This window comes from Melospiza georgiana, chromosome 5 (assembly GCF_028018845.1).
Source record: "Melospiza georgiana isolate bMelGeo1 chromosome 5, bMelGeo1.pri, whole genome shotgun sequence".
NCBI classification, from domain to species: domain Eukaryota; kingdom Metazoa; phylum Chordata; class Aves; order Passeriformes; family Passerellidae; genus Melospiza; species Melospiza georgiana.
The window spans coordinates 50,329,365-50,355,674 of NC_080434.1; the positions used below are offsets into that span (position 1 = coordinate 50,329,365).

The following is a 26,310-nucleotide window of genomic DNA, read 5'->3' on the forward strand; positions in this document are numbered from 1 at the left end:
CAAAGCTGTGGTCTTGGGTCAGAATAATTTCTTCTTTAATTCAAATTCAGTCTTTCAGTAAAGTATTTTACAAAACAGGCAAAATTAATGTCATGCATAGAGAAGGCTATTAAAGATTAGGCTTATTTAGCTAATTAGGCTTACTAAAGATTAGATTTCCAAACAGTTGCAGTAACTTTTGGTAGAACTCCAGCTGTACAATCTAACTTTTCTAAGTGTGTGAATTTCTAACAGTCTTGCTAGCAAATTCAGCAGGTAAATATTTACTGTGCTTAAAACAAGGGTATAATACATTTTGTTTGAGACCATTAACCAATTCCCAGTTTTCTTTCAGGTAGATGTTGGAGATATAGTTATAATAAAAGGCAAAGAGTATATACCTGCTGACACTGTACTGCTCTCATCAAGGTAGAGATGCCCACTGATACTTATAGTGTAGAGGCTGGTTTCTCTACCCTGCATTTATTTATTTATTTGTGATTGCTCCAAGGAAATAAAGAATAAACAAAAGAGCTGCTGTTCTGAAGTGTAGTCTTGTGTTCATTTGGTCATTTGTCATTTAAAGCAATGGGGTTTTTTTTCAACTGTGAAAATTGCAGTTTTGAAATTACACAGGCATTCAATTTACTCCTAAGAAAAATGTAGTATGTTAATTTTGTTGCTGAATATAATACAAAAAAGGCTGGTTCTCTGTGTAAAAATTGGACCTCAACTGCCATGTTTGGCCATGTTGGCTTTTTCATATGTACCCAACAAATTTCATCCCATAAGTAAATTGAAATTGATGTATTGCAGGGAACAGAAATGGTTTCTAAATTATATAGTCTTCAGTTTGATAATTGAATCATGGAAAAAAGTGAACATGATATGTGAGTCATCAAATTAGTACTTATCTGAACACTCACTTTATTATCTAATATATATATTATGAATAATTTCATCAGTTGGAAGCAAGACTTAATTTTTAGTATGTCATGCTGTGACCCTTTTTACATGGACAATCACAGATTGTTTATCATCATTTCCTTGGACAGTTTTATTTAAGAAATCCACATCTTAAGTGGGAGATGCACGTTTTTCAACATCTATTTGATCAGGTCAACAGACAACATATTCTAAGAATCCTTTTTAATGGATTTTACCTAAATGTGAATGTATTTTAATTTATTTTTTTTTCTGGCACAAGCAGAAGTGTTATGTGTATGACTATGATTTAGGTATGAACCCTCTGTGACCCCACTGAAGTTAATTAATCTACTTATGCCTACAATTAATGAAGTTAGGATCTTATGCATTTCTGTTGACAGACTGTGATGTAGAGTAGTACATTGTTTCTCTGTCTTCCATTATATCTCAAAATTAAGTGCAGCTGTTTCTGAAACACTTCTAATAAATTATAATCAAGTGTAAAGTAGATCCCAGAAAATACTGTAAATTTCCCTCATAGTCTGTCTTCAGTGCAAGTGTTATTCATAACTTAGCTTGTGTTGAGTGTCCTCTGTAAACCTTTTACTTCTGTACATTGAGAGAAGCATTTACAAATTCTCCACCAAGATCTTTCCTTCTCCAGCAAGAACTTTGCAGGCAATACACCAAGCAGCAAGGACACTTTTTCTACCGGCCTGATAATAGCTTCTGTCATGCTAACCATAGTGTCTTGCAGGTGGAAGAAATTACATCCTCTCAGAGCAGCTTCTTCATAATCTTTCTGAGTAATCCCTTAAATTTTAGTCTGTTCCTAGATGTCTTCATGGTTTTGCCCTTTCAGATTTGGAGGACATTGCATCACAGTTGTGGTTTACACAGGAAAATACCAACTGCCTGAAAAGCCTACTTTGCAATCCTTGTACCCCTGAAGAAATCCTGTATCATGAGTTGACAGTGAAAATAATAGTTAGCTGCTACAGGACTTGTTCAGAACTGTTTCCACTTTGTTAAACCCCTCTTTAGTGCCCTTATTAGAGCACACTATGTTTGTCCAACTATGTGTGTCCAACTATTACTCACATTGAATTTTCCTGTCAGCTTTTCTTCCAGGATCCAGTTTGCAGTGGGGACTCTTTGAATCACAATTGCTTTTCTAGGCCCAGTGCAGGCATTTCTTCCAGCTAAAACATCTTCCCTAGTTACATTACTAGGATCCTGTTCCAGCCTTGTTTCCAGGAGAGAGCCCTGTACTACTACATGACCTCTAATTCTCCCTGCATACTGGCACATGCTCTCCTCCATCTCTTATCTCCATGTGGCCATGTTTCTTCTGGAAGACTCTCATCAATTTTGCTTTCAGGTCTTTATTGATGCCTAGCTACATTTTAGGTTCCAAAAGCAATGTGAGTCTGTGGGCCTGGTTCTAATTCACACTAATAATACTGGATTTTTTTTTTACCAGCAATAGCAGTGTCTGGATAAAAAGAAGATCTTAATTATTTTAGGAAACTATAATCTCTTACAGTGAAGGACATAAACCTCTGAGATTTAAATCTGTATGTTTCTTGCTAGTTCAGTGTACACTGAAACATGCAAAACTGGAAAAAATACAAAATAATTTTCAGCATATCTGCATAGAAAAGGTAGTTGTTACCTGGCTCTTCAGAAAAGCTGGTGAAAAATTGGTTGTTGTGGCTTTTATTTTCTTAATTGATGTATGGAGTGGCTGGAAACTTGGTGAGTTGAGAAATAAGCATAACACTTTTTTATGTTTACATACAATGTCAGTGTGTTCTGCAGCTTAAAGTTTGTGCCTTACAGTAAAATAAACCACTTGAGTAAAAATGAAAGTGTAGCTCTTTTCCTTCTGACCTGATTAAAATAGATTTTGAAAAAATTGTCATCAGACATTTTAATTAACATGTATTGTTTGAATAATAATTTCAAACTCTGTCTTTTTGTCTTTGTTCATTTGTTTTGTTTTGTTGGTTTTTTTCCCCTGTCACTTATTTTTCTGTTCTAATCATTTCAAACTGGGATGTGTAGGTGGCAGTAGGGGAAGTAGTGAAAGTGACCAATGGGGAACATCTCCCAGCTGATCTCATCAGTCTGTCATCAAGGTTAGAATAAAGTAGTTGCACAGGATATGTGTATGTGGGTCCTCATATACCAAGTATGAATAACACTGCCATGTTGATAATCTTTGCTTTTATATTCACCTTTCTCCAATAAAATCTACGTATTAATAAAATTAGAAAGGGTACTTTTTTCAAATATAGATAATTAAAGTGAAAACATGCAATAACACATTAAGAAGTTAAAATTGTTTCACTCCTCTTGGTTTTTACACTACCCCCGTGGAATTTTATCAAACAAGTTGTCATTGAATAAACACAGTTAAACACCAGGTTAAATATATGTTTAAGAGGAATATACTTGTTGCTACCAACTTGCTGTTTTCAGCAATGAATATAGTTTAACATTGGTAGGACTGGTAGAGGACCCTCTGCACAAACTTGGATGTTGCACAATCTCTGCTGCATGTGGTGGCAAAAGCAGCATTGTTCTTGTGTACTGTGACAAATGCATGTTTCTTAGACATGTCAGCTTTATGCTATTGTCTGCACTCTTACCACACTTTGTTTTTTCCCTAACCAATCAATGGGCCTGCCTTGATCTAAGAGTAACTTACTTTGGAGGTCACTGTAATCTGCTGCACTTCTTGCAATTAAGCATGTGTTTCACTTGAAATGTCTTTGCTGCCTTAGTTTGTTTTAAAAGTGCTTTACAAAAATACTGTTTGGTTTTTATTGTTAACTAGTAAAAATATTAGAATTGTGAAAATGTCTTACACAGGTGGTTCCATCCAAGCAGGCTAAATAAAAGTTGTTTATATTTTTACAGAAGTTTGCCAAGAATAAAACATTAGCCTGAATGTACCTTATTATAATTCTTGACATTTTAATGCTTGTACTTTACAAAATTGTGTTAAAATAACCTACTTAACATTATCTTTAACATATCCAAATAATTTAAAATTAAGTCACTTATGTGTAGCCACTTTTCCATTAATAAAAGAAATTTTTTAAAAAATTGATGCTCGAATTTCATGCTAGAATGAAGGAAAACTCTAGAAGCATTAAAGTGGTGTAGAGACTAAACCTTTTTTCTTTTAAGTATTGCAGTGGTTTTATGATTTATTTGATCCTTTTCAGAATCAAAGCTCTCTTTCTGTCTTGTTTCTGTCTAAAACTCCTGCTGCCTGCTCTAGTAAGCACTACAAATGCACTGCACTGTGCCATATCATAATCTCATGTGAAAAGATAGAACACTTTTGCTGTGTACAGTGATTTGTTTCCTTTAAGAAAATGGGCTTTGGCAAACTTCTCTGAAAATGTAAAGTACTGTTAGTTTTTATAGCTTTGGCTGTAAGTTTCTCTGGTTTTGAAGATTTGATAAGACAAACCTGTATTACAATAAATAAGTATTACAAGATTACAGGAAGTTAATGGATTCTGCCCCCATTATAATTTTGAATTCAGGACTTTTTTTCTCTTAATAGTGAACCACAAGCCATGTGCTACATTGAAACATCTAACTTAGATGGTGAGACTAACTTAAAAATTCGACAGGTAGGAATTTCATTTCTGGGAATATTGCTAATATTATTTCTGTCTATTAATGCTTATAAAAACATTTTATTACATTGATAGATGTTCTAGAAGACTGAAGTTTTAGTGGTTTGAATAAAAAACTATAGATTATTGGCATCATAAAAGTGGAGGAATGAGTGGTTACTTCTAAGTCATTCTTTGTGTTTTGTTTTAGGGTTTTTCTTGGGGAGAATAGGTAGAAACAGAAGTGGTTTGGGCATTGGCTTTGTTTCTAGAGAGCAGATGACGGGGCAGAAGCCCTGCAGAAAGCAGCTGGTGGGGCCGGTTTGGTCCTTCAGGGACTGGTAGTGAATAGCAGATTTTGATTGAGTGGCTGTCGCTGTGCAGGGACATTCTTGCTGAGCTCTCTGATGGATTATGACCCTGTCTTGGTCGTAGTTTTTTTCAGATGCCAGGGTGACTTTTTCACTGTAGCACCCAATTGCGACAGTGAAGTGTAGCTGGTCCATTTGCTCCCATAGGGATGATTGTTTTCTGGTCTTGCTGTTAGATTTATAATATATAGATTTGATATTGGGTAGTGTTTTTTTAATGTAATGACAAATGAATTTTGTTTACAGGGTTTGCCACTAACATCAGACATCAAGGACACAGAAAGCTTGATGCAACTCTCTGGCAGAATTGAGTGTGAGAGCCCAAACCGACATCTCTATGACTTTGTTGGAAACATCAGACTGGATGGGCATGGGTACGTAAATACAAGGGAGAAGACCTTGGGAGATTCAGTCTAACAGTAGACAGCTGTGTGTTCTTAAACTTGTGAAGTAAAAATATGAATAGTAGATCTTCGTTTATGTATTGTCTGCTAAAGTTTACTCTTTTGAAAAACTAGAAGCATAAAACCTTCTAATGTCTACAACTTGAGTTGTTTTACTAGTTGTCCTTCAGAAAGCATTAAGTATTAATAATAGGAGAGACTGCTAATCAGATTCTGGCAGTTCTGGAATATGTGCCTAGAAACTCACTTCTTAGGCATGTCATTTGTTACAGAAGCTGAACAGAAATAATTTGTCTTTTTTATTTTTTAATTGTTCTTTCTTCTGTTTGTCTAAGTGTGGAGTGGAACAGAGCTCATTGCTATACACCTGAAATTCTTCTAATTTAGTAGCTGAAAAATGTTTAATACCTTAGTTTACTGGAAGTATGTTCCTTTAAAAATAGAAAATATGCACTTAAAACACACATGATTGTACAACTGCTTAAAAAATTCTTAAAATACTGAAATGCTGACCAAATACTGATAGTCAGGGTCCTCTGTGAATTCACAGATCTATTGCTAGATCCAAAATTGCTGAATCCTTCATTCCCAAAGATTTACAGTATTTCTTATTTATTTGGTAGGTATTTATTTTTCCATATCCAGCATTGTACATGTTTGTAGTTTTAGACTGATATATATAGTACTAGTTACTAAATATCTCTTTTTTTCCCCTTAATATTCCAATTTTTATTTACTGATTTCTTACAGATGCATTCAGGGATTTTCAGTCGCAAGAGTGTGGATCTATTATAATTCCACTGTACTTGTCATTAAGAAGAGAAAAACATTTACCTGTAATTCTTCTCTGAAGGTAATAGTTATAACAGATCCACACATTAATTCTTTCTCTCTGGCTAGAAGTAATACTTTCTTTTTTAATCTAATAATTTAATTTTAAAAATTTGATTTAAAAAATCAATATTGACTGTGCTGATGGCTGTTATGCCTCAAGAATTTGTAAGAGGCCGCCATCTGCTGGTGAAGAATTTTTTCATTTGAGAAATTATATTTTGGAATATTTTGCCTGTAGTTCCTGTGCAGTAGGATAGTTCCAAAAGTGTGGTTCTAATATAATATTTACCTTCAGTGAAAAAGAATTACAGGTAAGTGACTCTTTTTGGATCTTGGCCTTACTTCAACCTGAAAAGTCAGGGATCTGTTCTTTTTCTGCCTGTTATAGTACATTATGTACAGTACGTTATGTACATACAGTACATTATGTAGGTCCAGCAGTTGTGATTTACACTTTATTTACCATCTTAACATATTGGCAAAAACAGTAGAGGTAGAGGATACTGAAAATATGTCTCCCTCTTCTTTCATATAATATAAATCACTGGAGTGCCATAAATGTTTTATCTTGTTGACCTTTTCAGTCTTTTCTTTTGCCCTTCATGGGAGAGGAACTCAAAAAAAAAAAAAAAAAGGTTTTCTTTCTTTTCTTTTGAATATCCAGTAGTCAAGGAGACAGAAGACCATTACAGGTATTTTGCCTTCTGGCTAAATCTGTGAACTAGGAGAGGCAAAAGTTTTCTGGCTATCCTCAGCCTTTGAGTAGGGTGAACTAACCCTTATCACCAAAGTGTGCAGCTCTTTATTATAAGTCTACAGATGCATGTCAGCTTGGTTTTAGTCCATGAAGACAATTAGGTAGAGAAAGGAGAAAAGTTCTGTAGCCTGGTTTATATGAACCTATGATTAGACAGTGACTTGGCAAGTGGTGAGGGGATTGTGCAAAACAAGGTCAAATTCTGGTTATCCAGGCCTAAAGTATATGCTTTCCTGAATACATTCTCAAAATTTTGGGTAAGAGTGAAGTATACTTGTTAACAAAAACATTTTTTTTTGTAAGTTTTCACGTGTGTCTCAGAAATTACTAGTCTTAATATTCCCTCTGCCACAAAAGCATTCTAAAATCACCTTCCCCCACTGAAAACAAGCTTTACTGAATCCAATGTAGGCATGTTGGTGACAGTCAGTAGTTATGTAAAATGCAAGAGGAATGAGATGTATTGAACCAGTTTTAAGAAGGCTGAGTCTGGGAAATAAGACACTTGAGATCTCTGTCAAGCCATCACTTTATTAGAGCAGAGTGTGATGTATTTGTCATCAATGTTGAGTATTTGTCACATGACACCTGACAGATCTGGGCTTTCCATACCCTGACTGTACTCTTTGAGCTACCCAAAATGTTACTAATATAATGACTTTTTCAGATGCTTTATATTTCGTATATCAGAGATACAGCTGCTGTCCTTAATCAGTTAATTTGTGATCTTAATAACGCATTACTTTCAAACAAGTAGAGATAGTAACTGTTTCAGGTAAGAATTCCAAACACTAGGGCGCTTTTGACAAGTGTGAACTGCCAGCTGTTATTTATAGAAAGAAAAGTACCAGAACAGGGCATGTTTATCCATGGAAAAGAGTAATAATTATCTAAAATGTTTCTATATTAAGAAAAATTTGACATACATTATATATATAAAGACACTGTCTGAATTTAAGACAACTAAATGTTTAAGACAACTAAATGTTTCCTGTCTTTTGAGAGTGTGTTGCTCCTTAGCTATACATAGTTTTAAAAGAATAACAGAACAAAATATACCTGATTTTGCAGTTAAAAGAAGGCGCATGAAATATTATTGTGAATGTTAAATAACTGTGTTCATAAAGGATGGTTATTACATTGGAAGAATAGACTAAGTTAAGAGTTCACAAAATTATTTCATTTGAAAATTGCTTTGAAAATCAGTTTTTAAGAGATCATTTAGGAAAAAAATTGATAATCATAAATCAAAGGAGAATTAGATATTTTTACTTGCAGTATGCTTGGTTAGTAGTACCATATCAAAATTAGTAGTCCATAATAAAAATTAGGCAGTAAGTAATATTTTAGAAACCTTTGATTTTTAGCCTTGTTTTTATCTCTCAAGTTTTCTCTGTCAAAACTCCCAAAAAGTTAACTGAAAATTAGATTCCTAAACTATTAACAGTAATCATGTAAATTTTGAGAAATTAGTTTTAACAAATGTTGATTACATTTAAACATTGACATTGACTGGTTTAGCGTTAAAATGTAAAACTTCTTACTTCTAGTACTGTTCCATTGGGATCCGATCAGATTCTGCTACGAGGAGCTCAGTTGAGAAATACTCAGTGGGTTCATGGGATAGTTGTCTACACTGGACATGACACAAAACTTATGCAGGTTTGTCCCTTGGATTTTGTCCAACCTGTCTGTTTTATGACCTTAATTTATCATTCCATGGTACAGAAGCATGGCTTGGTTCAATACAGTACTAAAATGTCAGTAATAGAGCATCTTTCATATCAATTAAAAGCAAGAAAAATAAAGCAATTTCTTGTTGTTTTAGTCACTTAGTCCCAAAGTAGTTTTTCCACTCCTAAGCATATTCATTGATTTTATCTAGTAACTTGTGCTTTGAAAACTCTTCATTAGCAAGTTCTGTTATCACAGTTTGTCATTTTTATGTTTGACTGCTCCTAAAACTCTCCTGTTGTGGGGCTTCTTTCCAGTACAAAGATAATCATTCTTGTCAGAAAACAAAATGAGGAGGCAAGAGATTGAAATTATTTTGTCTAATGTGTTTTGAAGTATCACAATTGAGATGCACTTGTTGAGAAAAAATAATTTCAGATTGGTCATTCATGCATTATTTAATGCTTTTCTAATTTGTAAAACAGTTACTGGAAAAAGAGTGTCTGAATTGGCAGCTGTCTTCTATTGCACTGACAAGGTGTATTCACATTCATTTTTAATGTTTACTGTTAACTATTGGTGCTACCAGTGCTCTGTGTGATTGTTTAAACTTCTTGTGTCACAATTCTAAAGCCCCAATTCATAGCTTTATAAGCTGCTGGTTTTGGGGTTTTTTTGAAGTAAAAGAGTTAGGGCATTTTTAGTGATGATTTATTTGGGAGAATATTTAGAAAAGGATACAGTAACATGTAATTTGAAAAGCAAGAACCATGTTACCTCATTTAATATTTAATAACCACTGTTGATTTTTATCTTTTGCAGAATTCAACAAGTCCACCTCTTAAAATGTCTAATGTGGAACGAATTACAAATATTCAGATTCTGATTTTGTTCTGTATCCTTATTGCCATGTCTTTGATCTGCTCTATTGGTTCAGCTATATGGAACCGAAGGCATACTGGAAGAGACTGGTATCTTGATCTAAATTGTAAGATCCAAAATATTGTATTAATATTTTAGTATTTGGTTGCCTTTCATATTTGGAAAGAAGGATAATTACTCAGTGTGGTTTTTGTCAATCTCTCTTCTTTATTTGTTGACTAAAATCCTTAGGCTAGGTACATCACAGCAAGTATAAAATTTGCCTTGCTGTGCCATCTGAGCTCTTGCTAAATTCAGGAAGGGCAAGATGGTTTGTTTGTCTCTACTTTTTTCAGGCATTCCATCTCTGCAGTTCAGCAAGGTCTGCGTCACCATTCCACTGGCATAAACAGTCAGCTTCCTAGACATCAGTCTGAAGCCTCTTTGAGCTCTTACTAATAGATTACATTTAAAAGTGCAGTGACTTTTCTGAATTTTTTTATTTGTCTTAGGAAGTGATGCTGTGGCTTTATAATTTTTACAGGGCTTTAACTAATCAATATCAGAACTTAATAAACTCCTCCTAAAGAAGATAAAAGAGCAACCACAGGTCTCTTTTAGCATATTATACTGGGCAGCTGTAGGTAAGGTGGATGTAGGGCAGTGTGATGTTGCACAGGCCTTCACAGCGGCATGGAACATACTGACAGAGTCTGACCCTCTGTGAGGAAAAAGGATTTAAAAGAAGTTTTCATGACTATACTTTGCAGTCAATTATTCATGTTTTCAGAATTTCTTAGGACCCTTTTTACTTAGGCAGAACCAGAACTAAAACAAAGCTCCTGAGTACAAGGCTTTTGAATGTAGTCAACAAAGAGGGGTCTTTTGGGGTTTGGTAAGTTCTTAAAGAAAAATATTGAAGTTTAATTTTTGTTTAATATTGATTTAATTATATAAAAATAATATTGATCAAGTTAAATATTGATTTAATGGCACTCCTAAAGTTTCTATGTCTGCATTTATGATGAATTTTGCTTTCCTTCTTTTTGATACTGAGCAAGAAACTTTATTTTTTATTAATTAAGAAACTTAACTTTTGTGTTTTCCTAGTGAGGTAAGAAAAAGTGAACTAGTTCATAGAATATTGACAATTTTAGGTAATATCAAAGAAGGAAATCAGATGTGCTTCATCTGTGCATTTTTTTTTCTGGGAAATATAAAAGTTTTAAGAATATGGTGACTTATATGTGGTTAACACAGTAGTGAAGCAGTACATGAGTTGTTGTTATTCCTGAAAAAAGAAACATGAAATAGTGGCCATTGACATTTTGGTTTGTGTGTTCTAAACCGAGTATCCATGTCAGTTTCTTTTCTGATGTATGTCCCATGATTAAATGAAATCATTTTGGGTTTTGTAAGGTATGTCCTTTAAGGCTGTATTCAGCATATAGTTGTTCTGATACCAGATATGTAAGAAGCATTATAATTTATATGTAAGTGCATTTTTTCCCCCTTTCCCCTTAGTTATTTATTTCTGTAGCTCCCTGATCTTTTAGGCAAGTACATCATTTGATGCAGGAATTGATATTAATTAAAGTCTCCAAAACCTTCTTTGTTGGATCTTATAGTAACAACCAAATCCACGTTGGACAGACAGTGGAAACCTGTCAGAGGCCAATTTTCTTTGAGATACCTTGAATAGAGCTAGGCAGGCTTCATCTTTTACCCTTTTGCTGTACTGCACAGCAGACTTTCCCATTCTCATCATCTCAGAGGCGTTACTGCTAGAGTTATCTTTGTAAGAAAAACTTAAAACTTGAAAGGAAAAAGGAGTATAAACTTACTTGATTTATATTTTAATATTCACATTTCCAGTTGTTTAGAACTTTCATTAAACTCTCTGATTTCATATCTCCCTTTCATGGGGTGTGAATTTACCTCTTTCAAAGCATTTTGCTCTGTTGAGGGAGACTATATGATTGTGTTAAGGTGGATGGAGAAAAAATTCATTCCACTATATAATTCCCCTTTCAAAATGTTCAACTATAATATTTTGAGTTTAGAACTTGGTTGCTTATATAGATATTCCCAGATTTTGATCTTAAAATGTAGAAAAAGAGGGAATGGCTGGTAAGTTTGCTCTTCAGAAATTGGAGATGAATGCAAAGATTGCTGAATTTGAACTCTTATATTATAACTGAGATCCTTAACTCTGAGGAAGGTCTTATCCATAGGCAAGTGATACTGTAATTAATTCCAAAGATGCTTCTTAGAACATTTTAATAAAAATCAGGTGTTCGTACAATATTTTGAATATAGTACATATATATACTTCTAACTACAGTCTCAAATATTTATTTGATTACTTTGTTTTTTGCCAGATGGTGGAGCAAGCAACTTCGGATTGAATTTCTTGACTTTTATCATTCTCTTCAATAATCTTATTCCAATCAGCTTGTTGGTTACACTTGAAGTCGTTAAATTTATCCAGGCATATTTCATAAATTGGGTAAATATTATTTTTTAATATTGATTTCTAAAATCAAGTGGGTCACAAGTAAGTGAAATGACGGATTGCTTTTTTATGTATACATTTTTTTTCAGACTTTTTCTGAATGCTGTTTATTTATTATGAGTGGAATCTGAGGAGATAATTTCTTTTAGTGCACTTATAGCAGCACCGGATTGGTTTTTGGAGCATGTTTGTTGTGATCCACTCAGTAATTGTAGAGGAGCAAACTGAGCCTTCTGTGGATTGCAGAGAGAAACTTAAGGTTCAGATGTTCCCCAAAACATGGTTAAAGCCAAACAAGTTTAAATGTTGAAACCAAAGAATTGATACATTTTATTTAACAGTAAATTAGAAAGAAGGAAATAGAAAAAGAGAGTAGGGGGATAGTAAGAGTGAGAGAGATTAAATAGAAATATATCAGATTAGGTAGAAATATATCATCCCTCTGTGGATCCCTGTGATGTGTCATTGGTCCTCTCCATCTGGTCTTCTTGGAGGTGAGTGTCCCCCTCTGAAAGGCATAGAATTCAATATTTAATTAACCAACCTGATTTGGGCCATGTGGAGATGTCCAGGGCAAGTTTGACACTGGCTCTGGCAGGACTCTGGATTGGTTGCGTCATTTTGCATCACGAGCAGTGCTCGGAGGCATGGCTTCAGGGATGAGTCTAAGGAGCACTTTGGGAGTCTTTGATGATTGTGACACCCCCTGGCTTGCTCCTCACATGAATGTCCTGTGGATGTGGCTTTCCTGGGGTGGTGGGGGGTTGTTTCACAGCTGAGCCAGTTTGTGGGATGCAGGATGGGTGTTCGCTACCTCTGACCAGAGGTTGCACCCCACACCCAAGGCCCTCCTCCTCCTCCACCCTCGGTGGGCAGGGAGTGTGTGCAAACCTGGCAGCAGGAGATAAGGTTGGGAGTTGTGGCCTTCCCCAGCCCAAAGCTAGGGAGGGATGATTTTCAGGGCAGCTGCTGGGCTTGGCTCTCCAGTGGATGCTCTCCCAGCCTTATCTGTTTCTTCCCAGAGCTGAGATGATTGAACAAAAGTGTCCTTTTATCTTATCTCAAGTTCTCTTCCTAACTCACAGTCCAAGGTTTCATTCATAGGGCCCATTCAAGGTGGGCTTTGGTGATGCAGCTTTTCACATCAATGTTTAAGCCATGAATTATAACATTTCAGTCTCATGACATTGTTTTTCTGCTTTTTACTTTCTCATTATTGATATTCAGGTATCAGTTTCATTCAGAATGATCAGAAGAATGTGTTTTGCAGTGCTGGAGAGTTTGGCATTTTGCTTTGGCATTTTGGTTTTGTTTTTTTGTTTTTCTGAGCACAACCCTAGTTTAATGGAATGAGGTTCATTGTACAAAGGCAGTGTCTGCTAGTATTATCCCTTATGAAACATATAAAAATCATTTTGACATTCTTTTTTTTTTTCTTAATGAATTAGTGGGGAAAATGAAGGGTTTACTCTGAGTGGGAGTGAGCTGTTTTCCTTAAAGCCATGTAAACATGCCTTCAATTTTTCCATATTTTTCTGAATGTAAATTTATCATAGCACTCTGAACACTTTAATCTGATTCCTTGATCAAATGTGTGAAATAGATTTGTATGTGTAAGATATATTATGGAGATATAGATAAGAATGCATGTGAAGTAGCAGGTGAAACATATGCTTTATTTTAAAAGTTAAATACTCTTGTGAGCAGTCAGCTAGTTTCGATTTCTTGAGGGTTTTTTTGTGCTGTAAAACAAAATGTTCGCAAATTGGAGAATGCAGTGAAATTCTTCCTTTATTTTCTGTATTTGAAAATAAATATTCAACAAAGACCCATCTTGAATGTGTAGATTACCACTTGTAATTCTTGTTTATACAAGAAATCAGAAAGGCTGTTTTAACTTCCTTTCTTGCCCCAGTTTCTCATTATAAGGGATTAGTTGCCTTTTATTTATCCTAATCTGGGACTATGGACATTTTTGTTAAGTAATATTTCTCTTTGTGTGTAGATTATATTTGTATGGAGAAGTTGGTCATCTGCAATCTGTTGCACTACATTACCATGTTTGACAATGTTTTAATCTTTTACTGTATTTGAAAACAAACTCTGATGTTTATTTAGCAAGAGGAGAAGAACTCACACCATATGAATTGTATCTTACATTTATTGTGTACTCTCAAATTTATCTTCATGTTTTTATCTCAAGATATATTTATCTTGCTATTTAGAAATGACCAATTGTGCGTACAATAGAAGTAGGTAATACTCACTTCTCCCTATGAGTTATTTCTGCTTGTTGCCAATGTCATTTTAAATGTGTGGGTCAACTGTTTTTCAATATACTGATCACTAGAAATAATCTGAGCAAAATCATCCATCAGAAAATCTTTCTTCTACTGGGGTCTCTTGGAAATGATCTGATAGTGTCTGTGGCTTCTCATGTTGAAACAATCTTAGATCCATTCATGTGTGGTCTTTTCTTCTACACTTAACTGTTCTGTTTATGTGCTAGACTTTTTGTGAAAATTCTGAAGGACAGATTTTTAAATATATGTACTTTTTATCTCTAGGACATAGATATGCACTATGAACCTACGGACACTGCTGCAATGGCTCGTACTTCCAATCTCAATGAAGAACTTGGACAGGTAGATAAAAGAATTACTGATTCTAACTCTGTATTGAAATTATTCTTGTGAGGATTTATTTTTAAAAAAATATACTCTTGACTTGGTATTTGCTTATTTCTATTCTCTTTGTTTTGTCAGATATTTTTAAAAATACTTTGCAGTATCAGTGAATTAAAGCCAGTATTAAATGAACAATCTCTTCTTTATCAATGTGCATGTGGTAATCACAGAAGATTGAAAAGTATCAATAAAGTTACAAAATCAAAGGAATTTTGAGCATTAGGGCTGTCTGTGGCATAAAATTTAGTCTCAATATATACATTCATGATAAAGTGTGTCTTCAGTATGTCAGGTTTTTTTCACATTCTCTGCATTCCTCAGAAGTGACAGCAAGTATCTCAGGGTTGAATCAGTTCTATACATGTCCTCTTTTCTTGCCACTAAAGAATGGAAGCTGTGAATGGAATGGGGCCTGAATTAAACCCTGGAAATTTGGGCTTAATTCTTTGTGCTTTGGATTCTCTTTTAATACTGTAAAATCAGTTTGACTTTTCACAAGACATCACTTGTTATATGTTCATATTTGAGAAGTATGACTTAGTGCAAGTGTGCCTGGGGCAGAGGGTGTGCTTCTAGAAGAACTACACATGGTATTTGCTCTTTCAGTCAGTTGTGTTTGCAGTCTGGCTTTAAAACGTGCTGAGCTTTCTGGAGCACTGGTGGTGAGCAGCTCTTGCTGTGGGAAATAAATTATATGCTCATTTAATTGAATTGTATTATGAACACAAGTATGTATGTTCTTGCATTTCCTAATCTAGAAGTTCTCATAACTAATTCTTTACTTTATTGCATGGACATGTAAAAGTTGTCTCTAGCTTTCCAAAACCAATAGGTCAGATTTAGCCATATAGGAGGGCAGTCCTAGGGACTGATATGTGTCATTTGGAAAAACTGCTTGAAGTTAACATGTTCTATTACTGGTCTACATAGAGGAGTACAGAGCCTTTTCCTGTTGGGTTTAATATGTATGTGCAGGAAATTTTGTTCTTTTGCTGGCTTTGAAGGGGAGTACAAGCTCCTCTAGTAGGGAAGAGTCTTTGTTGAATCTTAGCTTTCCTTCTGTTACATTTTACACAATCTGTTTTTTCTATCTCTGCAGCTGGTTTGTTATTCACATTCCGACACATTCTTTCCTTTTGACTTAAGTAGTTTTTGCCTTCATTTCTTAGGATTCTCATCAAATCCTCCTTCACCATTAAGAGCTAGTCAGGCTCCACTTGCATTTTTTCGGCAGATTCTTAATTTGAGCAGATTTTTGTACGGAGACCATAGGACTCTACTAAAAAGAGCAGGTTTCTTCTTTGAAGTACATGAGGGTTGCACATGTAATGAAGAGATTTGCCCCAACAGATCTTCAGGTTTAAGAAAGGCAAAACTTGTGTTGGGAAAAAAGGTTGACTTTTTTTAGCTGCAATTCCCACTTTCCCATTGTGCCCACACAGAAAAAAAATATACAATTTGCAGCATAAACCTGACACAGAAAGATTCTTTATTACTGCTGATTTTACTAAGGCATAGTTCCTCAAAAACATTTTTACTATACATAGCTTTATTAGTCCCAGGTATAATGTAGTTAATTCCTAATTCAGAATTCTTGGATTTTTTTTAAATTAGAAGTAAAATTTAATGAATTGAAGTTTACCTGTGACTCATAGAACTTTTGATTTGTCACAGACAACCTCATTCCTTCATATATTAACGTTTTTCATAAGATTAGGTTTAAACAAAACTTAAAAATATCACAGGTTTATGTACTTCAGCTTTGAATTTTAAAATGCTTTACCTAGTAGTTTCTGGAACAGAAGGGTTTATAATGCCAGGGGAATAGAAGATGTAGAGTAGGTAGAAAGGAATTTATTTCTCCTTTTCCTGTAATTTGGCATTTCTGAGCTGTTGTGCTTTTACTAACATTTTGGCTTTAAGAAGATATTTCTATGTCAAGAAGATTGGCTCAGAAATGCATATGTAGATGCTTTACTTAGCATATTGCTTTCTGTCCAAAGTTTAATGTTTTACTGGCAAATTCAATGGTCTTCACAAGTTTCTTGCACTTTAGCAAAATGTAGAGTGAGGGATGGTTAATTACACCAATGTGTACTGAAGAAAGCTTAAGTTTCCTGACATCTCAGTTGATTGATTTCTTTGGAAGTGGGTATGAAGGCTGTGTATCTGCCATGTTTATGTATTGATTTTGTTGTTGGATTTTTTCCTATAAACTGTTAAAATTGCAGAACAGGTAAAAATATTTCAAATGTTGATAGTCATGAATTGTACTAGATATGTCACTAACTGCTGAATGTTGATGCATAATGGATTTTATCGTTCATTTAGGTCAAATATATATTTTCTGACAAAACGGGTACCCTGACGTGCAATGTCATGCAATTTAAGAAGTGTACAGTAGCAGGAATTGCATATGGGTAGGTATTTTTATGTATTTATTCATCTGTGTGCCTCTGCCTGTCCATATATACTCATACATTAATACTGTAGTTAAAATAAACTTACATCTGAAAATATCTACAACTCAGTCAGCTTTTTGTGACTATAAAATATTACTTATAAGAGACAGGATCACTTCTGTCACGAAGTCTCTTTTTGCAAAGAGGAACAAAAATAAAGTTGAGATATCACAGGCTTTCTGCTGTAAGGCAGCTTCAATATCTTCAATATGCATGGTTTTGCCATCATTTACCCTGTTTAATGTTGTAACAAAGAAAAGCCTGAAGGAGACTTGCAAAAACTTGGTTTGTTAGAGTTTATGAAGTCTAATAGAAAGACCGTATTTTTGCAATTTTCATTGCAATCTAGGCACTAGCAAAATAGCTGCAAAGCAGGGGTTTTTGGTAATTTTGTTTTATTAACTAACTACTTCTTTTTAACACTTGATCCAGTTTTTTAGCATTTGTGATTCTTTCTCCTGTCCCTGTTCTGTTTTTTCCTTGCTTCTTGTGCAGCCATTGCCCTGAGCCTGAGGATTATAGTGTTCCTTCAGATGATTGGTAAGCTCTAAAAATCATTTAGCTTCTGCTGTTTCTTGAAGATTCAGGTTTAAAAATACTGAGCAGTATATTTAGAGATGGAACTGAATGTGAGATATGTTACTGCTCAGAAGTTAATTCAGCATTGAATTCACACAGACTGACCATCTTACACAAAGTTATGCCATTCAGATTCTGTGGCATTAGGTTGCATACTCTGGAATAGAATCTCTAGGTGGATCCCTGAAATATAGTGCAGTCGCTATACTGAAAGTCTTGGTGCAATTCAGAACTACTTATTGGAGAGAAAGTTTTGTCTTTTATTATATATCTGGTACTATCACACTTTTAATCACACTTTTCTACTGGTAGTCAGTAATATGTTAGTAATAATCAATACTATGTTTAGAAAAATCCATATTTGAGAGTGAAAAATATGTGATGTTATTGTTGCTATTTTACTTCCTCCAGATAGTTTTAGAATATTAGCACTGCATAGTTCTTAACTGGAACTGAGATTAGAGCACCCGAATACACTTGGGACTAACATTAATGTCTTAATGAGGACTTCAGGAAAGAAAAGTCCTGGCTTCCTTTCTGCTGTCATCTACATGAGCCTTGTGCTTCTTCATCATACTTCCTTACACTAAATATTTGCAATACCATTCAAAATAAACTCAGATACATCACAGAAAAAAAAGTTGTTTACAGTCTTTAAATTATCTTTATTTTATTTGTTGAAAGTGACAACAAGACTTGGAACACAAAATTGGAATGTGTTGTCATCTTTTGTTGAAAACATTTGAAGGAAAAAAATCATGACTAAATAAGAATTAATAATTCTTTGTTTAGATAGAAAAAAAAAAAAAAAAAACAAAGCCAGAAAATTTCCTCCTGCAACACATGAAATGTAGTACACATGCATAACCCAGAATCTTACGTGACCTGAATATCATTTGATGTAGAAGGAAAATGTTTCCTAAAGATACATAAGTTTACTTAACTGCATACAAGGAATTTCATTAAAACAAGGCAGTGCTTACATGAAATGAAGCATGCTTGCTTATAAACCATTAATGAAAAAAGACTGGTTTTGAATAAATATTTATTCACATAAATATCTTTATGAAAACATCTGAAATGGATAAACTGATATTCGAACAGTGGTTTTTAAAAAAAATGAATCCAAACCTTATAGGCAAAGAATATATTAGAAATACTTTAAAAAATGATATTTGAAATTTCTTGGTGTGTAAATCTAATGCAATTAATAAAATCTCTTTGTGCCAGTAACATTTCTAGCCCTAACATGACTAATATACTAAATCCCAAATCTTCTGTATCTTTTTTTTGTATTAGAAAGAATTGATTTCTACTTCGTTAAAACTTACACCTGCAAATATTTTTCTGTATTTTAGCACTGAGAATCCAGAAAATTTATATCAGAAAGCTTTAAGCAAACAAAGCTTAAAGCTTAGACTCTGAACAAATACAATGTGTCTGAAGATCTTAGTATTTGGCACCTCAAGATCTATTTGCTTTACATTCAGAAAAGAAGTCTTGGTGAAGAAGCATACTTCAAATCTTTTGCTATAATTACAAAGTTAGAAAAAGTACTCCTTACATGGCGGTACAGAGGAGATTCTGCACTTTGTATTCCTCCACAGTAGTTACTGCAGGACTAAAACAGCTCACTTTTGGTTTTACATAGAGAATCTTTAGACTGCCTTTGTGTCTTTGGTTATTCTTCAACTTAAATCACCAAATATATTTATTCTTTGTAAGATTATGTAATCCAAAGTAAATGAGAAAAAAGTTCCTTCAACTGGATTCACATTTCAGCAGTTTTTATTTTACTAAATTCAAAGTCATCTAGATTGTCTTAATACTTAGGCTGTAGTATTAAGACTGTAGCTGTAGTCAGCTGCAGTAACAAATGTTCATAGAAGTATCTACATATTTGAGCTCTCACATTCAGCCAGAATATTTGTGCAATTTGGGAGATGCTAGTGTATGACTTCTCCAGAACCATCTCCTCCTTGCATCTCTTAAGTCCATACTTCACCACTGTTGTTATGTCTTCCTTATCTTTCCATTTCATATGTTCCTTTTTGATCATAAGCAATAAAAAGCAAATTCTCTGCATGCAGACTTTTCTGATGTCTGAACTCATTTGTTTACCTCTTTCAGATTCCAGACTTGCTTTTCTACAGACATTTAGAAACTTACCCTAAAAATGCTAATTTCTTGATGAACTGTGATCTCTTTGGGCCTGTATATTTTTTGTGCCCCTTTTATAATCTCATTCTAGAGACCAGAAGACAAGAAGCCTCAGTTTTACATTGTGGATATATTTTTACTTCATCCTTCATTACCTAAATTCTGCAGAAAAACTTTGCTGGATTTAAGCGTATTTGTATAAACCAAGGTTTCTTTAAATTAAACAAACTTTGGAAATGTGAGACAAGTATCTTTTCAGTTCTTTTTCTCACAATACATGATTGCAGCCTTTATTGTAGCAGTTATAGCCCAAAACTTGTGTTTGGATGATTTGTATATAAACTGTTAAAATCATGCTAAGAGTGATCTCTTTTTTATTCAATTATTTCTAGGCAAGGCCCACAAAATGTAGAAGAAAAAACATTTAGTGACGTATCATTACTGGATAATCTTCAGAACAATCATGTAAGTTAAATAGAATCAATTGTCATCAACTATTCTACTTATATGTCTCTTTACCCCTCTTTTGAATAATTTTAAATCATTTCCAATTTTAACATTTTGAAGTGCCTGATATAGTCATCTTTAAAGCAGTCTGATCTTGCAACATTTTCCATGTGATTTTTGTTTGCTACATCTTTATAAAAGTTCTCAAGAAGTGTTGTCAAATACAGTACTAGACAAAAGTAGAAGAGACTATTTTTTAGTAAAAATTACAACATCCAAAGAGACTTCTGTGAATAAAGTAAAATTCTTTCAATACATCATTCATACTTACCTTCCCTAAAAAGAAATTATTTGAACTGTTCCATGTTTCTGGTTATCTAATTTTGATTGTTATGGTAGCAAATGCCACTAAATTTTATTTATATAACCAGTATGTAAGTAGAGCAGTATATAAGTAAGTATGTGCATGCTGAAATTAGCTTACAGATAGTATTTAAAGAAAAGAGGTACCTTTCATTAAATTTTTCTGGGCTATTATTTGTCTATATCTTTATTACATTTTAGTTGTTTATTGCTTAAATGATGAATCACACTGTGACCTATTTTTTTCTTAGCCAACTGCACCTATAATATGTGAGTTCTTGACAATGATGGCAGTGTGTCATACAGCAGTTCCAGAAAGAGAAGGTGATAAAATTATATATCAAGCAGCATCTCCAGGTGAGACTCAAATAATTCAGTGAACATATTCTGTCAACTCAACAAGCAAATTTTACTCAGTTTATTTTTTTTTGAAGAATCTTCCAAAATTAAAAAAACCCCAGACTTATCCCTCAAAAACTAATTGGTATCAGCTAAAATCAGTTATTTAAAAAAGGATTAAGACTTTTTAAAATTTTCATTAGAAAATACATTTGAATGTTACGTGGATTATGTAAGGGCAAAGAATCAATAACTATACAGCACTGCTATGGTGTTGTCAGATTGCTGTGGAGTTCTAAAGGAAGTGCTCAGAAGTAAATAAAATCAAATCAGGACACAAATTGATGTCCTTGCTCATTTTAGAAGCCTATTCTGTACTTGGTAACCATGATACTGATTTCAAACAGAGACTGTGTAATCAAAACAGAAATATTTCTAATAGGATAGAAGTTGTGATAAATTCTATTAAAGACTGAGAAAATATTATTGTGCAAAAGGTCTATTTCAAGCCTATTGTGGTTCATAGACAGTTTTTTAATTCAGGAAATGATTAAGCAAGGCAGAATGATTAAAATATGCTCAGCCCTGCTGAGCTAATGTATTACAATTTATGATGGGAAAAATTACCTCAAGTGTAGAGGTTCTTCCTGGGCTCCCCAGCTTCTAGGTGGCTGGCTCTGTGAATCCTGGCCTTCAACAACTAAAAGAAAAGGGCAGAGGTAGTGCCATAAATAAAGTTTGCTGGGTCATGGCACTGTTTCACTGGGCATTGCAAGCAGACTCCATTCTGATATCCTGAGCCACTTGGAGACAGCTGATGACTGTTGCAGATGTGGTTGCTGATTTCTTGAGTGTACACATTGAAGTTATCTGTTATTTACAGCAATGACTTACCACTCTTCTCTTCCAAACCAGAACTTAAACAAAAAGCATTGAACATTGTCCAGTAACCTGGGGAAGGTGCTAACCTAGGTGCTTTGGAGAGGGTGCTCTCATTACTGAGCTGAGAGGTGTGTTCCTTTCAGGGCTTATTTTCTCTAAACTGTTAACTCATTTCATCAGTTTTCACAGCAGAAACAAAGAGTTCTTTCCAGCACCACATTTAATCTTAAAATCCATAAAGGAAAAAGGAAGTGAAAAGTAGAAAAGCCCAGATTGTGTTGATTAAATCATGATTAACAGTTTTCTTGTACATCTGTAAAATAACTATTGAACTTGCTGCAGATGAAGGAGCATTGGTCAGAGCAGCCAGGAACCTTCGTTTTGTATTCACTGGAAGGACACCTGACTCAGTAATCATTGAGTCTGTAAGTACTTTGGAATAACATTATAATTTACTGCATTTGCTTATGTTTTAGTTTAAATAATCTGAATAACTGCATTATGATACATTAGTATTGATATGTTGTTTGATTGGTTTTGGTTCTTTTGCTTGACTTTTTTTTTTGAATTCTTACCCTCTGGTTTGTTTTTTTTATTCTTCAGTTGGGACAGGAAGAGAGATATGAACTGCTAAATGTCCTGGAATTTACAAGGTAAATTTGTACTTGGTGTCTTTTTGTGAAAATACTTAGACACTTCTCTCATGGATAAAAATGCTTACATTTTTTATATTTTTCCAGGTAAAGTATGCAGGTTATGTAGCTTCTATCTCTGTAATATGTAAAGGCACTATAGACAGACCAGAGTACATGATTAAGATTACACTGCCTGGTTTACTGTAAAAATTTTAGGAGGCTCTTTTTTTTCTTGTTGTCTACATTATGACTTATATTTTTCACTTTTGCCTTTGCTCAAAGATTAAAAAAAACTTTGATATCAAAACTTAAAAAAATCTGTGGAAAATAATATAGGAAAGTGTTCAAACTTCAAAATGTATTTCTGAAAACCCTGACACCATATGATTTATCAAAAAATAAGTGTATTTATCATTGCTGCTAAAATAAATTTTGCATTTGACCTTAAATATACTTGTATAATTACGGCTTAAGTACTCTAGACTGAGATTCAATATCTTCTGAGCAGCATCGCTGCAGTAGTTGACCAGTTGGCTTACTTGGGATATGAATTTATCACATCTTTTGCTTTCAGTAAAAATTTTATGGTAAAATTCATGGAGTTATAAATTTACTCATAAGAAATATGGATGCAGTTTTGATTCTTATCCAGAGCTGTTTATGTTGTATCTGTGCATGCTGCCTGTGTTCTAAATGTTTGTGTAGGCCTATTGCTTACTTTGGCACAGGATAAGGAAGACATTTGCATGTAGAGGAAGTTCCTTTTCTTCTTAAAATGATTACTCATAATTGTACCTGTGGGAAGTGATTGTTGTTTTCCTTCCTGTCGTATTATATTTCCCTTAAGCTTAGCTAAAAACAAAACAAAACCAAAAAAAAAACAAAAAAGGAGAAAAAATAAAACAATCCAACGCATGAAAGACAGACTGAAAATAAATTGTGTGAAATCAGAGTTAGTTGCCTATAGTTATAGTAATAGCAATAATAGTATGAAACAGTGAAAGAAAGTAATTTTTATAGTTTTGAATGTATTTTTACGTCTGTTTGCAATTAATGGGGTTTCTTATATTGTAGGGGACATAGGTGAATTTTTTTAGATTTGTGTCATGATTTCATTTTTTTTTTCAGGCATTGCTTGCAATTTATTTTTCTTGTAAGGTAGCAAGTATGTAGAGCAAAGTGCATTGCTGTTAATTTGACTTCTGTGAAAGTTCATACTGTGTTTCTGGAGTAGCAGTGCAGGATTGCTACTTTGTTTCTGGTTTTGATCTATGTCTTGATTTCATCGATTTTTTAAAAACTTCTGCATAAGTCTAAAATTGTAATTTAAATTGTGATACTTTATGGAGGTGCGAGAATTGCTTTTAAATCTCAGCCTTCGGAGGCATAAGATTTTTGGTGGATACTGATCCCAGAATTTTGTTAAGTATTCAGTTTTTATAGATGTTTTTGATATTCTGCAGTATTTAGCTGTGCTTGGAATTGACTTGTTGGAAGCACTAGAGGTCACCCGTGTTCCACAGCAAGAGAAATTTTGGCTCCAAAACAACACTATTTGTGTGGGTAGGAGCATGTACCTTCAGAGAAGTAATCTGTTTTGAATAAACTGTTAAGAGTTTGCAGGTGTTCCAAGTTTTTCCCAGAAAAAATGCCAATAAATTCCTCACCGATTAAGACTCTTCTGCAGGTAGAGTGCAATAGCATCAAGATTAATAGGACAGTCTTACAGAGAAGCATCTTACAGAAGTAGAATTTGTAGGAATACTTAGTAGACTTGTCACTTCTGATATTCTCTTTTTTCAGTGATTACACTTGTGCCTGTGAAAAGAGAGTATTTTCCTGTATTTACAGTATTTACCTGTAATTCATGCCTTGATTAGTCTCTCCTGTGTAATTGGTTTCATGAGTAATCCACATTTTCTTAGCTGTTGTGCTGGGCAGACAGAAGGCATCCTAGAGCATTTGGGGCCTTACCTCCTCTCATCCATTCAGAAAGCTCCAGAAGACACTGATTTTTTGACTTTACTTCTAAAAGTAAAAAAAGAGTGAGTGGCTGACAGAAGAGGTACCAAAACCTCTGTAGCAGTGTTTGTTTTCTGTGGTTGTTTAATCCTAAGTGAAGTCAGGTGGTAGAGTAACTGGACCTACCAAGAGCTTCTTGGCAAATCTTTTGGCTTAGGGAAGTATTTCTGTCTCTTTAAGATGCTTCTGTCTATTTATAATTCCACTGCAACTCCTTGGGAATTACCAGCTATTCTGCATCTTAGTAACAGTCCAAGGGGTTACCCAGCCTGCAGGTCCTTAGGGATCCCAACAGTGGGTTTGCAGGATTCCATAGCACACAAGGACATGGGGGCTCTTTTACCTACTTTTTAATTGCACATTATTAAAAATTACTGTTAGCAAAGGAATGTATACAAACACACCCCCTTGGGGGTGTGCTTGGGGGTGAGGATGAGGATGATTTGCTTGGGGCTGACTCTTAGACAGGCTCTGTGTTGGGGCTGACTCTCTGGTAAGTCATTTGTGTGGGGCACAGACATAAGGAAATGCAGGACACAACCACATTCAACAATCAGTAGATGCTTCTAATTTCTGTATTTCACTTGGGACTGCCAGTACATGATGGTGGGTTCTTTTCTCCAAGACAAATTTTTATTTTTCCAGATTTTTGTCAATTCCTAATTTCTCCCTTTTCCAGACAAAAAATTCTAGGTAAGTTTTGTGCATATTGATGGTATCTCAGGATGCCTCCAATTTCTAGGCTTCCAGGCATTTTCTCTGTCACTATTTAAGCAAACACTTTCTGTTCAGTATTTTTCCCATTGTAACCAGGTCATCTTTATGGCTGCTCACGTTGCTTCTATAGAGAACAAGCAGAACAAAACAGTGGTCTCACAATTACCATTATTTGCAGTAGTGCAATTTAGTGGCTTACTGTAGTTCACCAGGAAAAGGAAATAAAACTGTCAGTGCCATAAAAAGGTTTTTAAGAAGTCAGAAGTCCTTGCCAGTAGCTCTTGGTCATTAGTTTTATTGCAGTTTTACTCAGAAAGTCTATGTCAGTGAAGATTCAATGTCTGTCGATATAGCTAAAATTCAGAATGCTACAGAAGTCATTGGTTATTCTTTGATACATCTTCAGTAGAATAATATGCAACTCCATACAGGACTTCAAGGTTGCAATCTTCTGGTATTGCAAGACAAATACAAAACTGCTGAATTTTTACCTGTCAAGGGTAAATAGATCAAATTATTGTTTCATACATCCCCTCACCTACTGTAATTCCTTCACTATTTCTGAATTGAACATTCTGGCAAGTGTAATGAATTCAAGTAGCAGATGCTAGATAGTCTTGGCTGGAATCAATGTGGATCTGAGACATGCTTTTATTTTAGGCAGCTTAACTGTAGTTTAGATGATCCTTATTTCTCCAGTGTTGTCTAAGTAGATTCACAACTGGACACTGTCTAAAGCTTTTTGGAATTCTACTTATCTGAGGTTTAGAGGTGAAATGGAAAAGAAGTTGCAGTAGTTAATGGCTTTGTATGGGCTTTTGTGCAGTATTCACAGTAACAATGTCATTTAATATTACCTTTCAGAAATTTTTACTTGAAACAGAGTGCACACCCAGGAGAAATTAGAAAATGTTTTCCTGAAGACACTCTTCAGCCTGTTACTTCATCTATAATTATAAATTTCTCTCCTTCACCTATGTCCACATTCCAATTACAGGATGTTTTCCATGGGAGTCTGAACTTCAGGAACCATTTATACAATAATGCTCCTTGGTGA

At 34.4% G+C, this 26,310-nt stretch overlaps 1 protein-coding gene across 3 annotated transcripts in view; it reads left to right on the forward strand.

Moving 5' to 3' along the window:
• ATP8A1 (ATPase phospholipid transporting 8A1) overlaps positions 1-26,310 on the forward strand; it is a 100,732-nt gene that overhangs the window by 17,523 nt on the left and 56,899 nt on the right. Inside the window, exons 7-19 of one of the 3 annotated variants that reach the window (XM_058024035.1) lie at positions 335-408; positions 4,490-4,559; positions 5,162-5,289; positions 8,461-8,572; positions 9,407-9,572; positions 11,827-11,954; positions 14,528-14,605; positions 16,979-17,067; positions 17,605-17,649; positions 20,241-20,313; positions 20,910-21,015; positions 22,222-22,304; positions 22,483-22,532. In XM_058024035.1, coding sequence (XP_057880018.1) covers positions 335-408; positions 4,490-4,559; positions 5,162-5,289; positions 8,461-8,572; positions 9,407-9,572; positions 11,827-11,954; positions 14,528-14,605; positions 16,979-17,067; positions 17,605-17,649; positions 20,241-20,313; positions 20,910-21,015; positions 22,222-22,304; positions 22,483-22,532 — 1,202 coding nt within the window. Of the gene's footprint in view, positions 1-334; positions 409-2,973; positions 3,048-4,489; positions 4,560-5,161; positions 5,290-8,460; positions 8,573-9,406; positions 9,573-11,826; positions 11,955-14,527; positions 14,606-16,978; positions 17,068-17,604; positions 17,650-20,240; positions 20,314-20,909; positions 21,016-22,221; positions 22,305-22,482; positions 22,533-26,310 lie in introns of all 3 variants that reach the window. The other 2 variants (XM_058024034.1, XM_058024036.1) reach the window with 2 other exon arrangements.